Consider the following 17,127-nt stretch of genomic DNA (forward strand, 5'->3'; position numbering starts at 1 on the left):
CTACCTTAGGATGTAAACATAGTAATAAGTTTTTACGTTATTTTAGGCATATTCAGTTTTTATATTACAAATAATCGTATTAGTTAATAAAAATAATATATTACTACAGTTTTCCTGAGTAACATGTATATGTTACTCAAAAAACATTGGAGACTGATGCATTGGTGAATGATATAATTTATGCTTATGAAAATGAAAGGAACTAGGCACTATTTTGTAAATGATAACTAAGAATAGCTCAGTCAATAGTAGTCTCCGATGATGTCAGTATTTTGCACAAACTAATGGTAGCATCGGAAAAAAAACCAGGCATTCATGGATTTATTAACGAACTAATGGACGAATGTTATTTGATAAAGTTTTAGAATGTTTTATACATTTATTCTTTATGAATAAATATTTAGATTATAAATAGTATTATATGTATACTATATTATACGAAAATTTATACGTATAAATCTAAAATATTGATTTTGTAAATAAGAACACTACATCAACGTCTCTTTATTGAAATATAGGAATTCTCCCCCTTTTGGAGTGTGAAAAATTAATTTACTGGCTTGCCTTTGAAGACACTCTATCTAAGAAATAAATCGACTATCAAAGAAAAATGTTCATGAATAACTCTATGAAACCATCACAAAAGTAACAAGATATCATAATAACTATTATAGTATTGTGTTATACAAAGCATTCAAATTCACTCACGGGCAAATGCAAGTATAAAACCTACTCATAAAAAAACTCGCTCGCTCTTTCTCTCTTTCTATTTCTTTCCTCCTCCGAGTGCGCGCGCGGATGTAGAATTTTAAGGGTGTGTTTATATGAATGAATAACGGAATCATAAATAAAATATCATTGTTCAGAGAGATGAAAAGGGTAAAGGAAATATATAAAATAAATATTTACGTGTAATAAATGTAATAAATAAATTATCGTTTTTGCAAGCGCATTAATATTGTGTTAAACGATTAACGATATATATATGGAATTTTTTTATAAAATTATAATTATTTTATTATGTTGGCAAATTAAAAAAATTGTATTTTTATCAACTGAACAGCTAATTAAATACTCAAATTATTTACGTTACTCAAATTACTCGATTACTTACGTAATCGAATACGGAAGTAGTCATTACGTATTCGATTTCATGACTAGTGAAAATTTCAATTCAAGTAAGAAAATAATATTTTTTTTCTTTTTAGGATTTGGACTATTACGTACGTCGAATTATTATTTGAATTTTTTTTTTAATTTTTCGTGTGGGCAGGATTGATATCTTCAAACCGCTCATCTGTGGTATATTCAAAATCGTGTGAAGGAAGTTTTGTTTGAAATAGTTTTTAACAAATCTATTAGTGTGTGTAATAAATATCATAAATCTTAGAGAAAATTTTTTAAAACTATTTTCTACTTTTTAATTTTTTTTTGTCATCGTACAACACACGGGATTAATGGCCTTGCTTAACCGTCCGAAATAAAACGGAATATCGAATTCATCCACAGGCAGCCTAGTCGATCCTACCAGATGACATCAAGAAAGATGAAGGTTTTCTATAAGATCTAACACTATTTCCTACAATATCTTCAACCGTAGAAATAATAAGGAGGAAAAAGAATTAATGATAATGAAAACGATTAAACCATTGAATGTACCTTCGGACAACTGCAATAATAGACAAAAAACCTCATTAAAAGAAAGGCTTTTTGTTTGTAGTGGGTGTCCATCTCGTTCACAATCCTTTGGGAGATCGGAACACTATTACTCAGATGGAAAAAAAATATTACCCATTAAAATTTTGTGTTCATTACATATACACTAGAAAAATACGTAAAAAATTATTAATCCTTCAGAAATTATAGGAGCCAACAGGTTAAAAATTCCTAAAGGAAAAACTTTGCTTATTTCTGGAAACTAGCTTGTTCAATTGAAGCATAAATTGTTCAACTAGACTCTTCACTAGTGATTCTGGTGAAGTAACAAAATCTTCTATCAATCAGTATATTGGAAATGCTTAGAAATTCGACTAAAACGAATTAAAAAATGTATAATTATATTGATATTTATAAAAATTATTAAAAAATAAATATTTGTACTTAAAAATTATGAAATTTTCTTCTATTATCTAAATTAAGAGAAATTATCAGTAATTATCTGAGAGTAGAGATGATCTCTCAGGCATATAAATGAAAGAAAATATTGAACTGTTACTCTTTTAAATCTACCAAATCATACTGAACATACATAAAAATTTATTAGCTGTCAACATCTGTCTCTGTTTTAGTAATTGCGGCAACTGTCTGTTTTAGGCTGATCGCACGAATACTATTAGTTGAGGAATTGTTTTACTTGTGACTGAACTAAATATCTAGTTTTTAACTGTAGCAAATACTTCATCGAATTACTAAATTTATTGTGATTATATTGTAATTTTATGAGAGTGACGGGCGATATGTACATAATTAAGAGCAAAATTAAAAAAAATAATTAAAAAAAATTACTATTAAAACCAAAATTCAAATTTAATCAAATTAAAAAAACAAAAAGCAAAAATTAATGTAACCCATAATAACCTCTTTATAACTGCATCTTGACCTAACATAAATCTTAATAAATATATAAATCTCCTTCTAATAAATAACATAAATCTTCTCAATAAAATAATACTAGATTTTCAGGAACATAAAAAAAAATCCATAAAACGATGATTCTACTTTTTCAATAGAATGAATCTATTTAAAGGTTAAAACTTTACCAAAATTCAATATCAAATCTACCTTTGCTACAGCTTATTAAAAAATAATATTGAAGCTTATTAGAAAATAAAAACTTATGTAAAGCGGAATAAAAAGGATCTACCATTGCCTAAACATGAATTTAAAATATTCATGCTAATACAACATAATATGCTGTATTAAAATGCATAACATTTTTAAAATGTTCAGCATTTAAAAAAAATTAGGGTTCAAATACAGAGATAGAACAATTGCTAACATTTACAGGAACCAAACAGCAACAGTAATAATTGAACATAAGAAAGAATCCGTACTTTTTAATCTTTACATGGAACTAGCAGTTAATGATGTTAAAGAACAATTCAGATTCGGAGTAACAGTACAAGGTGAAAAGATAAAGATGCTACGATTTGCTGATGATATAGTAATTCTAGCCGAGAGTAAAAAGGATTTAGAAGAAACAATGAACGGCATAGATGAAGTTCTACGCAAGAACTATCGCATGAAAATAAACAAGAACAAAACAAAAGTAATGAAATGTAGTAGAAATAACAAAGATGGACCACTGAATGTGAAAATAGGAGGAGAAAAGATTATGGAGGTAGAAGAATTTTGTTATTTGGGAAGTAGAATTACTAAAGATGGACGAAGCAGGAGCGATATAAAATGCCGAATAGCACAGGCGAAACGAGCCTTCTGTCAGAAATATAATTTGTTTACATCAAAAATTAACTTAAATGTCAGGAAAAGATTTTTGAAAGCATATGTTTGGAGTGTCGCTTTATATGGAAGTGAAACTTGGACGATCGGAGTATCTGAGAAGAAAAGATTAGAAGCTTTTGAAATGTGGTGCTATAGGAGAATATTGAAAATCATATGAGTAGATAAAGTGACAAATGAAGAGGTATTGCGACAAATAGATGAAGAAAGAAGCATTTGGAAAAATACAGCTACACGAAGACACAGATTTATAGGCCACATACTAAGGCATCCTGGAATAGTCGCTTTAATATTGGAAGGACAGGTAGAAGGAAAAAATTGTGTAGGCAGGCCACGTTTGGAATATGTAAAACAAATTGTTAAGGATGTAGGATGTAGGGGGTATATCGAATGAAACGACTAGCACTAGGGAATATTGGAGAACTGCATCAAACCAGTCAAATGACTGAAGACAAAAAAAAACAGCATAACATTTAATTACAATAATTATAAATAATTTTTAATCTGCTTAAAAATTAATGGAATTACTTCTAATGCCAGAAAGTTCTTAACAATAGTTTTGAAAGTTGTGACAATAGTTTTATTGTCAGAATGTTAAGAACATTCTGGCAATAGAAGTATTGTCAGAAAGCTTTTATAGAAACAATATATAAAATGTAAGAACAGGAATATAAGTTTTAACAGATCAGAATAGAAAATTCAATAGAATAAAACTACAGTAGAATAAAAGAGTTTTATTTGGTAGAATAGAAGAAAAATATTTCTATTTTAACAGAATAGAAGTATTGTCAGAAAGAAGTACTGTCACATTTTTTTTGCTTTGTCATCATGATAAAGAATATTAAAGAAAGAAAAATAACTGAAACAGATTCAGAATAGTATTCAACATCTTTGGCAGTATAAAATAAGTCTCAACTTTTGTTTTTGCAGGTGTTTTGATGGTCAATTTTTGATTCGAATATTCTGAACCATAATGAAAATTATCTTATTAGGAATGTTAATCTTTTAATTTATAAAAAAAATTACTATTATTTGTAACAAGTATTATTTTAAAAGCACGTAACTATGGAAGTGCCATAATGGAAATAAAAAATATCTTATGCTATAAAAATATTTGTTTTCCATATTTCACCTGTTTTGATTAATTCTGGTTTACAGGTTTTAACATTTTGTTTAACGGTACAAAATGTTGAAACCTGTGATCTGAAAATATTTTAATCTTCCTGACATTATATTTATAGCAGAGATAAAACCAATATTTCATACAATATTTAAACAAATTTATAAGAGAGAGAGAGTTCTGAAAATCCTAATAAATCAGTAAAAAATGTTATTTACTCGTAATTACCGAAACGGGCATTTTCTTAGTATTCCAACAATACATTTCAGCATTTATGGTGCGGTCTCTCCATCACTGAAGGATATATAAGCAAATACAGGTTAACGGAACACTGGAAATCTTATTTCCGGTAAACATTTCATAGCAATCATCAGACGGTTTGATACAAAACAGATTTAGAAAGTAAAAAGGCTAGGACGAAACTAGAAAAACATTTGATCAGCCCGGACTCTGGGGAATAGAAAATTGACTAGTAAGCAAAAGATGATGTAAAATTATGAGCATATTTATTAGATGATTATTACCATAATAGTTATAAAAAACATATAACTGTAATACTGATTTTATTATTGTATAAATGTTTGTAGCTATTTCTATAAAACTGATCTTTGTCAACTAATTTTTTCAAAGTTCAAAATATTGAACTTAGGTGCAAGATTTTTAGGTTTTATTAGAGATATCAACTTAAGATTTGAGGGAATGTTAATTTAATTCTCGGAGAGTTTTTTACAAAATCTTTTACGAGTTTATCAAATATACAGGGCGATAGAAGTTTTTTCTTTTTTTTTAGGGATGATATATAGAGGTTTCTAAAATAAAATTAGTTTTCCAGATATGAATTTTAACAAGAAATAATTACGATATATGTTGATTAAGACCTGAGATAACTTGGAAAGAGTTTAACATTATGCAAGGTAAGAATTTGGATTACTCATTAAATAAATTCATCCCGGATAGAATAACCAAGCATTTGGTTAATATGCCTTTATTAAATAATGAATTAAAAAAAATAAAATCACTGATAATAGCCTCTAGGATAATAATTTAAATGTTCTCTGCAAGACAACTCCATCCTTAATACGTCTCCAAAATTTTTAGGTTATTTCATAAGAAAGCTTCCTATTGTAATGCGTACCATGATTCGACTTCCAGAAAATTTTGACATATCTTCGCGTTTCATATCCTCCAGGCCCTAAAACCGCCGTCAGCTCAACAGTTTATATATACATTTATATATGTATATCAATATACGAGGGCTATTCAGAAAGTAAGGAACGTTTTGGAATTTTAAAAAACCAACTACAAGAAAAACGTTTTATTATATACATGTGAAAGAGGGACTAAAATACTATTTTTCAACATAATCACCATACAAATTCAGGCACTTATAATAGCGGTGGACAAGCTTTAAAATTCCTGTGTCATAGAATTCTGCCGCCTGTGATCACAACCACTCAGTGACGCGTACTAGGAGCTCCTCATCGTCGTCAAAACGCTGTGTTGCTAGCCAGGTCTTCATTTTCGGAAACAAGTGAAAATCACTTGCAGCAAGATCTGGACTGTAGGGGGATGAGGAAAAACTTCCCAGTTGAACGAGTTCAAGAGTTCTTGCGTACGGTTTGCCGTGTGAGGTCGGGCATTGTCATGCAAAAGCAAAATTTTGGATGACAATTTTTCTCGGCGCTTGTTTTGGATAGCTCTCCTAAGGTTTTGCAATGTTTGGCAGTAGCGCTCAGAGTTTATTGTTGCACCACGCTCGAGAAAATCAATAAGAAGAACACCTTGCCTGTCCCAGAACACTGTTGCCATGATCTTCCTTATCGACAAAGTTTGCAGACATTTCCTTGGTTTTTTAAGGGACTTGTGTGCCCCCACTCCATGGACTGTAATTTTGTCTCACAATTCACATGTTTCACCCAGGTTTCGTCTCCCGTTACGATTCGATCCAGTAGTGCATCTCCATGACTGTGGTAGGCCTCCAAAAACGTCAAAGCTGCCCCCATTCGTTGTTCTTTATGGTGAGCTGTAAGCATTTTTGGCACCCATCTTTCACAAAATCTGTGGTAGCCTAGGTTCTGTGAAACAATTTCAGACAATAAAGTCCGTGAAACTTGTGCGAAACATAGAGAAAGCTCAGTTATTGTGAAACGGCGGTTTTCACGAATCTTTTCGTTAACTTTGGAGACCAGATCGTCAGTCACAATGCTAGGACGTCCACTCATCTCTTTATCGTGAACGTTTGTTCGGCCATTTTTAAACTGAATGCACCACTTCCTGACAGAACTTTCACTCATTACGGTGTTCCCGTACACTTCACACAGTTCCCGATGAATTTCTATTGGTTTTATCACAGACCCACTTCACAACTGGCGGGATTTTCGATTGCAGCACACATTTCAAATTTGTATATAAAAAAAAAAACGGGCAGTGCGGAGATGTTCCCGTTGTCACGGCTGGACGCTGACTGTGGTGGAATGGAATGGAATGCAAAGTTGGCACGAGTCTATTACTCCCTACTTTATCGCAGAACCTGGACAGAGTCCCTTGCTGCTGGATCTTTCTAATCGGGCTTGTTTTTTAAAAGGTTATTTTTTAATCTCGGATCTAATTTTTCAATTTTTGTCTATTATTATTTTAGGACTGTGGTGCCGAGCACGGCACACTAATATATACGCGATTGGCGTGCGCCTGGCGGCGTCAGGTGGAAACGTTTCTTACTTTCTGAGTAGCCCTCGTATTTCACTTTCTTGTGGACACGGTTACTGCTGTAATTTTCCGCCAATCACTATCAAATTCTTTCCTAAAAATAACTCGACTTAAAATCTTGATCGAGTTTGTTAACGGTCAAAATCGGGGTGGCTTTTTAAAAAAAAACAAAATATCGTTATAACTATCTTATTAAGTAAAATATCAAATTATTTTAAAGTTCTTACTATTCATTCGATAAGGGCCTAAAGTAAAGTTTTTTGATATCACCAGCTATTAGCCCAGGGGGTGGAAAAAAATGGGGTTTCGAAGACAAAAAAAATTATACCTCCCTTAATAGGTACGGTATCAAATCGGTTTAAAGTGATCGTTAGTCCTCTAAACATTAGCTAAAACTTTTGTCCGAAATAATTTTTGATACGACCAATCCTTACGGCAAGAGATGACCAAAGTATTGCTGGAACTGTAAGATGGGGCTTGTCGAATACTAAACATGTGAACATTTTTTTCACATGCAACCGTTGTCGTATTGAGTAAATTTGAAGTTTTTCTTATATTTAAGGTGGAATTTTTTTTTATCCCCTAAATAGCACCGATGATATCTATCTCCGACTTCCGGCGTACCGAAAGGGATGTTTTTTTTTTAATTAACTCTTTTCCTTACATTTTTATTCCTAATTATTATGTATGATAAATTATCATCGTGTTTTATTAGTTTGATGAAAAGTCCGTTAAAATAACTGATTTTTTCCATCAAATACACAAAATTGAAAATATTTTTTTGTTTTCCCGTGTTCAAATACTAGCTTAATGATAAACAAAACAAATTTATAATTGGATATCTAATCAAAGTTCAGTTTTGTCAAATGAATTGTTTTGGTGGATTCATTTAAAATAATTAATATTATTCAGCGAAGTGAACCGTAATTACATAAAGGAGACTACATTTGTTTTGTTTTGTAATCATAATTGTTATATTTTATTTTTAAACTTTGTTATGAACAAGATTCTTTCTGTACATTTCTAAATATTGAAACATTTCGACTCGATAACTAACTTTCTGTATATTTTTAAATATGCAGAAATTCTGAATATTGAATTGCACCACTTAAAAAATAAAAATATTTATGTGCATAATTAGTTAATTTTAATCGTACCTAATCCCGTTTTTTTTTTTAACTGACCGTTTTTTATATAGAGCATTCTTCTTCCAATTCAATCGATTGAGCAAACGACTGAATATACGCATAAGGAAAAGCCTGTCAAAAATTCAACCGTTAGAAAGCTGAATTAAGAAGTGAAATACATTAGTTTCTCATTTCTTGTTTAAATTGCAGGCGCCAAGTTATAAACAAAAAACTGATAACTAATTCTTAATTTGGTTTCAAGTTTACTAAGAGGTAATTTAAAAAATAAATGAAAAAAGTATTAATTTGTGTTTCTCATTGCAGTTTTTTAAAGTAAGTTTTATTTTTTAAGTTTATTTTACTTTATATATAACTATTTTGATTAAAATATGAATAGACATATAAAAACTGCTGACCGTATGAATAAAAAAACCTTTGAATAAAAAACGCAAAGAAAAGGATCTTGCATTTTAATAAAAATAAGAAAAAGAAGGTAGAAAAACGACTTAAAGAAACTGCTACCAAGTGCAAACTAAGACTCTCTGGAGTGGGTAAATATTCATGTATTTTAATCTTTCCCCCAAGTTTTACAAATAATTTTCTTCAGTATTCACACGGAAATACTTTCGAATACTAAAATTATATAATTAAAAATGAAAAATATATTCAGATAGTCTAAAAAAATATAATTTTTCGTTTAAAACCCCATTTTTTAAATAATATGGCAAACGCATACAACGGGACAAACAAAATATAAACATGTTTTTGTTTTATAATAAAAAATGATAAATAAGTCCGATGACAAGTCAAGTTATATGAAATTACCAACTTGATTAGTTTATTACATTTCTTTATTCTTTTATTTCTTATTTATTATTATTATTACATTATTTATTTTAAAATATATATTACTAACAATATAACAAAACCAGAACAACTTAAATTAACCTACACTTTCCATTAAGAAATTAATTTTACTTCTACCACCATTTCTCTAATATTCAGAAGTAATTTCCTTCATAAACCTAAAATTACATCTGTACTAATAAAAATTGTAAGAAAAATAATAAAAATAGTTCCTGTATGAGTACCCTCAGAATTCCTCCCTTTTCTGGTAGAATTTATGATATTTTTTCCAAATTAAGTAAATTATATCACATATATTCACGTTAAAAAGGAATCCTCATTGAAATTCCTCAGTAATTATATACTAATACTACAGTATATAGAACTTGTGAGGTTTTCTGTTATGCGCCCCGCATCCTTTTTTATCCATTCTTTATGAATTTTTGTTATGTTTTTCCAAATATTTGCTATGTTTGGAATTTAAGACCATCTAAACATAAGATTAGCGCTTTTCTACTAAGAAGTTTGCGGCGGGACTGGTTTCTTGCATTACTTTTCGAAAGCACTAGAGTCGTTTTCTAGACGACATTTGAAGTAACAACTAATTGTCGTCTCATCCTCTTAAACTGGAACAGCTTTAGGATAAGCTGTAGTCCTATGGCCCTCAGCACATTTATGTTCGCATGCAGTTGTTTTTTCTATGGCCGTACTGCTGACAGCGGACATGCTGGATAAACCAAGTGATCTTCTTGGCGTTTCGAAGATTGCCTCACAATTAGCGATGTATTTAGATTAAAATAGAGATTTTAATAAAGAGATAATAACAAAGAGTTGTTATTATCTTTGTGGAATGAAAAAATAAGGTAATTCTGAAAATATTATACAACCATTACGTTGTAGCTGCTTCAAATACAGGTATGTTAGAAGATTGTTATTAAAATATTCAGTACTTTAAATATAATTTTTAATTCACTAAATGTTTGAGCAATTAAAAAAAAATTATTTCTGTCGAATTTTCCACGTTTCTAAATATATTGTAATTGAAAGTTTAGAGTTCTATGCTAAGATTTGGAGTTTTTTGTGTTATGCAACCCGCATCCTGTTTTTTATTTTTTATTTTATACCTGTCCTTCCAATATTAAAGCGACTATTCCAGGATGCCTTAGTATGTGGCCTATAAGTCTGTCTCTTCTTTTAACTATATTTTTCCAAATGCTTCTTTCTTCATCTATTTGCCGCAATACCTCTCTCTTCATTTGTCACTTTATCCACCCATCTGATTTTTAACATTCTCCTATAGCACCACATTTCAAAAGCTTCTAATCTTTTTTTCTCAGATATTCCGATTGTCCAAGTTTCACTTCCATATAAAGCGACACTCCAAACATACACTTTCAAAAATCTTTTCCTGACATTTAAATTAATTTTTGATGTAAACAAATTATATTTCTTACTGAAGGCTCGTTTAGCTTGTGCTATTCGGCATTTTATATCGCTCCTGCTTCGTCCATCTTTAGTAATTTTACTTCCCAAATAACAAAATTCTTCTACCGCCATAATCTTTTCTCCTCTTATTTTCGCATTCAGTGGTCCATCTTTGTTATTTCTACTACATTTCATTACTTTTGTTTTGTTCTTGTTTATTTTCATGCGATAGTTCTTGCGTAGGACTTCATCTATGCCGTTCATTGTTTCTTCTAAATCCTTTTTACTCTCGGCTAGAATTACTATATCATCAGCAAATCGTAGCATCTTTATCTTTTCACCTTGTACTGTTACTCCGAATCTAAATTGTTCTTTCACATCATTAACTGCTAGTTCCATGTAAAGATTAAAAAGTAACGGGAATAGGGAACATCCTTGTCAGACTCCCTTTCTTATTACAGCTTCTTTCTTATGTTCTTCAATTGTTACTGTTGCTGTCTGGTTCCTGTACATGGTAGCAATTGTTCTTCTATCTCTGTATTTGAACCCTAATTTTTTTAAAATGCTGAACATTTTATTCCAGTCTACGTTATCGAAAGCCTTTTCTAGGTCTATAAACGCCAAGTATGTTGGTTTGTTTTTCTTTAATCTTCCTTCTACTATTAATCTGAGGCCTAAAATTGCTTCCCTTGTCCCTATACTTTTTCAGAAACCAAATTGGTCTTCTCCTAACACTTCTTCCACTCTCCTCTCAATTCTTCTGTATAAAATTCTAGTTAAGATTTTTGATGCATGACTAGTTAAACTAGTATATATATATAAAATTAGAATATAATATCGTTTAAAACGTTTTATTAAATGATTAAATAATATCGTCGATAAAAAATTTTTATAAAACTCTTACATGCGTTGACCTGTACGGCTTACAGATAGGATAACGATCTGATATTTCTATTTGTATACAGTATTAAATCGGCGTTGTATGCAAAAAAAATAATGTACGTCCATAATAATGTTCCGTTACTCAAAATATTTCTGAGGATAGTTTTAGTAAGTTAATTATGTAGAATATGTTAAATGTTGAGTTAAGAGCATAGTTTTAAAACTATTTTATATGTTACTTTTCTCCGCACAAGTCTGCTTTCGGATGATCTAAATACAAAATGATTAGTGAAAATTTGCACTATGTTAATATTCTACTATTGTATGCTTCTTTGTAAAATTAAGATGATGTTTCGTTAGTTGACGTCCAACAGTAGGCTGTAAAACTGTTGTTGAAAAGCGTTGTTATCACTGATCTCTGTATAACTGAATAGGGAATCTCATGTATTGGAAATGGTAAAATTTGAAGCACAAACCAGCGCCACTAAATGAGTGGTAGAACTAAATGAAATAAAATAAAAGAACTAATAAATATGTTTTAAACGATATTATAATATACGATATATATATATATATATATATATATATATATATCGTAAATATATTATATATATATATATCCGCGAAAAAAAAAAAACAGGATGCGGGTAGCATAACAGAAAAAACTCCAAATCTTAGCATAGAACTCTAAACTTTCAATTAAAATATATTTAGACACTTGCAAAATTAGACAGAAATAATTTTTTTTTAATTACTCAAACATTCATTGAATTAAATATTATGTTTAAAGTACTGCACAGAGGTGAGAGTAAGAGTAGGGATAATACTACGTTTTATATTTAAACCGATGCAGTAGAAGGGTTTTGATTTTGTATTTTGAATAAAGTAACCTACTTTTATTGCATTAAAAAACAACCGATTGTGATTGCGAATACTTGTAAATTGAAAATAAATTTGTGAATAAAAATCATGCGAAAGTGTGTGTTTTATAAAACAAAGGGTACGAAATTGAACAATACATCTTTATTTAAGTAAGTACAACGTAAGATTTGAGGTTACAACAGTGTAAGAATTGCAAAACCTATTGTGCATTCATAATGAGTTGTTTTTCATAAATAATAAAAAATATTGATTAAATATATACAGCAGTCGTCTATTGTCCAATTCGGTATCTGAACGAGTAAAATAAACATCCCTACCATCACGATTACGGTCGCGCAAGCGTACAATGGTTTTATTTACTTCCCAACATCTCATTCTGTGGTGCTAGAGTATGCTACAATATTGAACACTTAATAGTATTTTACGCCATCAGGATCCCTTATCCAGTTATATAGAGATCGGTGGTTTTTATGGATGACACGTCTATATGAGTTGTCCTGCTTTACTGTCAACTCGTAGAGTCCGATTGGAAAAGTTCTAGTCTAATGTTTAGATGGTCGTAGGGTTCCAAACTTAGTAAATATTTGAAAAAACAACAATTCATAAATAATGACTAAAAAAGGATGCGGGGCACAAACCAGAAAAAAATCCAAGATTTTTACTGAAGTTCAGTTTCGTAATTTCATACATCACAAAATCAATCAAATTTCTTTAAAAAATTTTACATGCTTTCGAGAAAGGTAAAATATTTAAATCTGTTATAATATGTTAAGTTCAATTCTTTACGGTTACTAATCAATATAGCATGACTGAACAAACCATATCATTGGTTGCTGAAAGATAATGATAAAAACTTAATTTATTATTATATATTTTTTGTAATCACCTCCACCACAAGATACAGAACACAGAGAACTTGGAGTAATAGCCCAGTGGTAAAGAGGCTGCTGACAAGATGACCCATCACCTCCGCATACTCCACATTCATCAACCTTCTGTTGCGAACCGATCATCAAATCGCATCCAACTCTCTAAAAAATAAAAATAACAATAATAATAAGAATAATAAATGTTAAGAAAAGGTTAATGAATTATTGTATTCAATTATAACATTTTGAGAGTATTGAAAAAAAAATAAAAGTATTATTAATCAATAAAATAATCTGTGATGAAATTATCGATTGTCTTTCTCTTACAATTTAATCTGTATTAACTTTTCATTTAAAAAGTTATACATTTTACATTTATAAGTAACTGAGCTACACAATTTTACGTTTTTTTTTACTTCTACTGATTAAGGAACCTATATCTGATTATGAACCAAATGAATATAACGTGCTTATTAATATTAACAAGGGACTGCACTAAAATATATTTAATAAAATTAAGCAGTTAATTACAAACGATGGAATATCATAAAAATATTAATTCTTCTAAAACTTAAAAAGTAGATTTAAGGATGAGTAATGTTTCCTAGAATCGAGAAAGAGCGAAAAAAATTAGTGAGAGGACGAAGATGGAGAGTACACGAAGCGCACTCTTCTAGGTACTTCCAAACTAGCGTGGGATGTAAGTTTTATACTTACAACGCTTACTTTATACTTACAAAGAAAAGTGTTAGAGAAGGTAATGCAACTTTCCGTTACCCATTCATAATGTAACTTTGATAAAAGTGATTTGATAATACAATTCGTTTCCCTCAGTGGATTTAAGATAAGATGATTTGTACGTTAGAACTGAAATTTAGTGAAGAAAGGCTAAAGAAGTTTCTTTGATCGATAACTGAAATATTTTATCTAATAAACTTTATACTGAAAATGAATTTTTAGATAATTTTCTAAAAATATAGCTTCTTAAAAAAAAAATCACAATAATCTGAACATGTGATTTCTTCTGGTTATTTTTCTGTTTCTCTATTATTAGGGCTATTGGTTAAAGCCCGATAACATAGAAATATATATTTTTTTCACAAACGATAATCTTATTCTTTTCATAAACGATAATCATTATTTTTTATCATGTTTTTAAAAAAGATAATATTATTTATAATGAAAAACTCATTCATTCCCATAAAATGTACGTTAAGCTATAAATTTATAATTATTTGTCACATTTACAAATCAAACACGTATTTTCTTTTTCAATCTTTAAGTACATTATTTTCCATTAAAACATGAACTTAACAAAAAAAAAACACACACACACAATACCTATAGCCCTCCAATTAAAATTACGTTTCATTTAATGTTGCTGACAGTTAAAAAGAAAGAAATGTTAATTAGAATTCAGGATAAGGTTGGAATGAAACGTAGGTTGAAGTGAGTTTAAAAACTTATTAGAGAAAAATACTTATTTACAGAAAATTAGTTATTAAATAAAAAAAGATATTTCCTTAGTAATTATATAAGATATTAAATAAAGTAATATATATATAAAATACCGGCGTTAAGATTACTAATACTTTAAATCAGATGTATCACGTAACTAATTTTATTCCGTTAAGATATAAGTGATTTTCTTTTTACGTAATTAAATCTCATTGAAAATTTGGGTATACTATTCAATGAACATATTATATTATACAATAATATAATCTTTGTTTGAAGAGTGAATTAACTTACCGATTTCAAAACTGTTAAGCCTGAATGATAAGTAAGAGACAATATTACCCAACTAATATTCAGCTAATATCTTATTTGACATAGAACTAGCTTAAAACGAGAAAAATGTACATCTGAAAACTCAGAGAACTTGAAAGCATTATGAAATGAAAGTCAGGAAAAGGGCCAGGATGATTCTCGCCTAAATCATCATCTTGTCTGAATGTTTGTATTTATATTTTATTTTATTCCTAAATTAAACAGTAGGCTTAGTATTTAAACTAAGATTTGAAGTGGGAGATCAAACCGAATGCATTAAAATAACAGTAATATTGCATATTCATAGTAATGTGTTTTTACAATACAGTATAAACAGACGGTGCAATAATTTCTATGTATCCACAATCTATTATGGATGTTGTAAACCGCAATGGATATTAACGAAACCTTTATCCTATATTGTATAATGTATGTAACTTTTGTTTATAAGCAATGTATGATAAATTTAACTGATAAATTAAACACAATAGAATCTCAATAATTATATATTTTTATAGCAACTATTAGACAGGCAACCGACTACAAATAAAACATGCGACTCCCTTTGCGAAGGATGTGCAATGCAGCCTCCAAAAAATATGGCCTCATCATGTGTATTCCAACTAGATCGTAAGATCGAAAGGCCTTAGCCTCCGGAACCACCGTAAGGTATTACTTCAGAGGATGAATGAGGATGATATGTATCCTTTTTGCTCCTTTTCTTTTTTTTTTTATAAAAAAACATTGATCTAATGTAAATATAGTGCAGTCTTTATACATCTCAGGTCTCAGGTCGTGAGATGTGTGGTTAATTGAAATCCAACTACCAAAGAACACCAATATCCACAATCTAGTATTCAGTCCATATAAAAGTAACGTGACTTTACTAGGATTTAAACTTTAGAACTATCGACTTCTAATTTAGATCACCCGGTAGATTTTTTCCGTACATATTAAAAACTAAAAAAATACATATAACCGCCAATAAAAATTAAATACCCGCCAGATAATTAAAAGGACCTAGCAACAAGGAACTGATAAATAGCAAGGCTGATAAATAGCAGCAAGGCTCTGGGATAAATAGGATTAAACATCTTTCCAAACCCTATATATTTCTACAATTTGTGAATATTCAGCAAAAGTTCCTAAAAAAAAAATATGAGTTTAGAAAGAAAGAAATTTATTTAATAAGTGGAGTAAAATTGTGCATTTAAGATTAAAAAAGTTAACATTTTATTAAGTATAGTTTATTTTTTTACAGTTTTACAAAAAACCCCGATTAGGTATTTTAAAAGAAGTATTTTTCTTTTCAACAACATTGAATTTTTTTCTAAAATACAGTGTTTGTAAATTAAATCATTACAACTATTAGTGTATGAAAAAACCTGTTTACATTAAATTATTAGGTTCTTCTATAAAAGAGTTTTTTCGAGTAGTGCAGTAGAATTATAACGGTTATTTTAAATGCAATTGGGCTGAAATATTATTTTTATCCAGAATGAGACACTAATTATCACTGAATTTAAAATTGGAAAAAATCTTACACATAAAATGCGCTTTAATAATCTTTGCCTGAGAACATAATTTTACATATTTTATATATTTGATTAACACCATTACACAAAATATAAAATAAAGAAAGTAAACAATGAATTCTTTTATTTTAATTTTCTAAAATCGTGCCTAAATTACGACTTAAAATATTTTAGTTTATAATTTAGAATTGTTTTAAAATCTCATAGGTTAAACTTTCATCTTGTGATATTCAGATCATTTCAGTCAATCAGTCAGCTTGCTGACCAGAAAAAAAATGCCACCCTGGTTTTATAATAAATTTTAATTTTATTTTTTTTTAAATTTGTCCGAATAGAAGTAATAATTTTCTCATGAATTTAGATTACTTTTTTTCTTAGTGGTTATAACAAACTTTAATTAATGACTAATAATTATTCATAATTATAGAAATTTGAATGATCTCATTCAAATACAATATAGTGTATAATGATTAATACGTTAACGATTTTTTTTTCTGCCTAACCGA

The 17,127-nt window shown here is 29.4% G+C and overlaps 1 protein-coding gene across 1 annotated transcript in view; it reads right to left on the reverse strand.

The window, feature by feature from the left end:
* The window catches only part of nolo (ADAMTS-like no long nerve cord), a 680,775-nt gene that overhangs the window by 184,778 nt on the left and 478,870 nt on the right, over positions 1–17,127 (reverse strand). Inside the window, exon 5 of the mRNA XM_075359132.1 lies at positions 13,334–13,478. Coding sequence (XP_075215247.1) covers positions 13,334–13,478 — 145 coding nt within the window. The remainder of the gene's footprint in view (positions 1–13,333; positions 13,479–17,127) is intronic.

This window comes from Lycorma delicatula, chromosome 3, assembly GCF_047948215.1.
Source record: "Lycorma delicatula isolate Av1 chromosome 3, ASM4794821v1, whole genome shotgun sequence".
NCBI classification, from domain to species: Eukaryota; Metazoa; Arthropoda; class Insecta; order Hemiptera; family Fulgoridae; genus Lycorma; species Lycorma delicatula.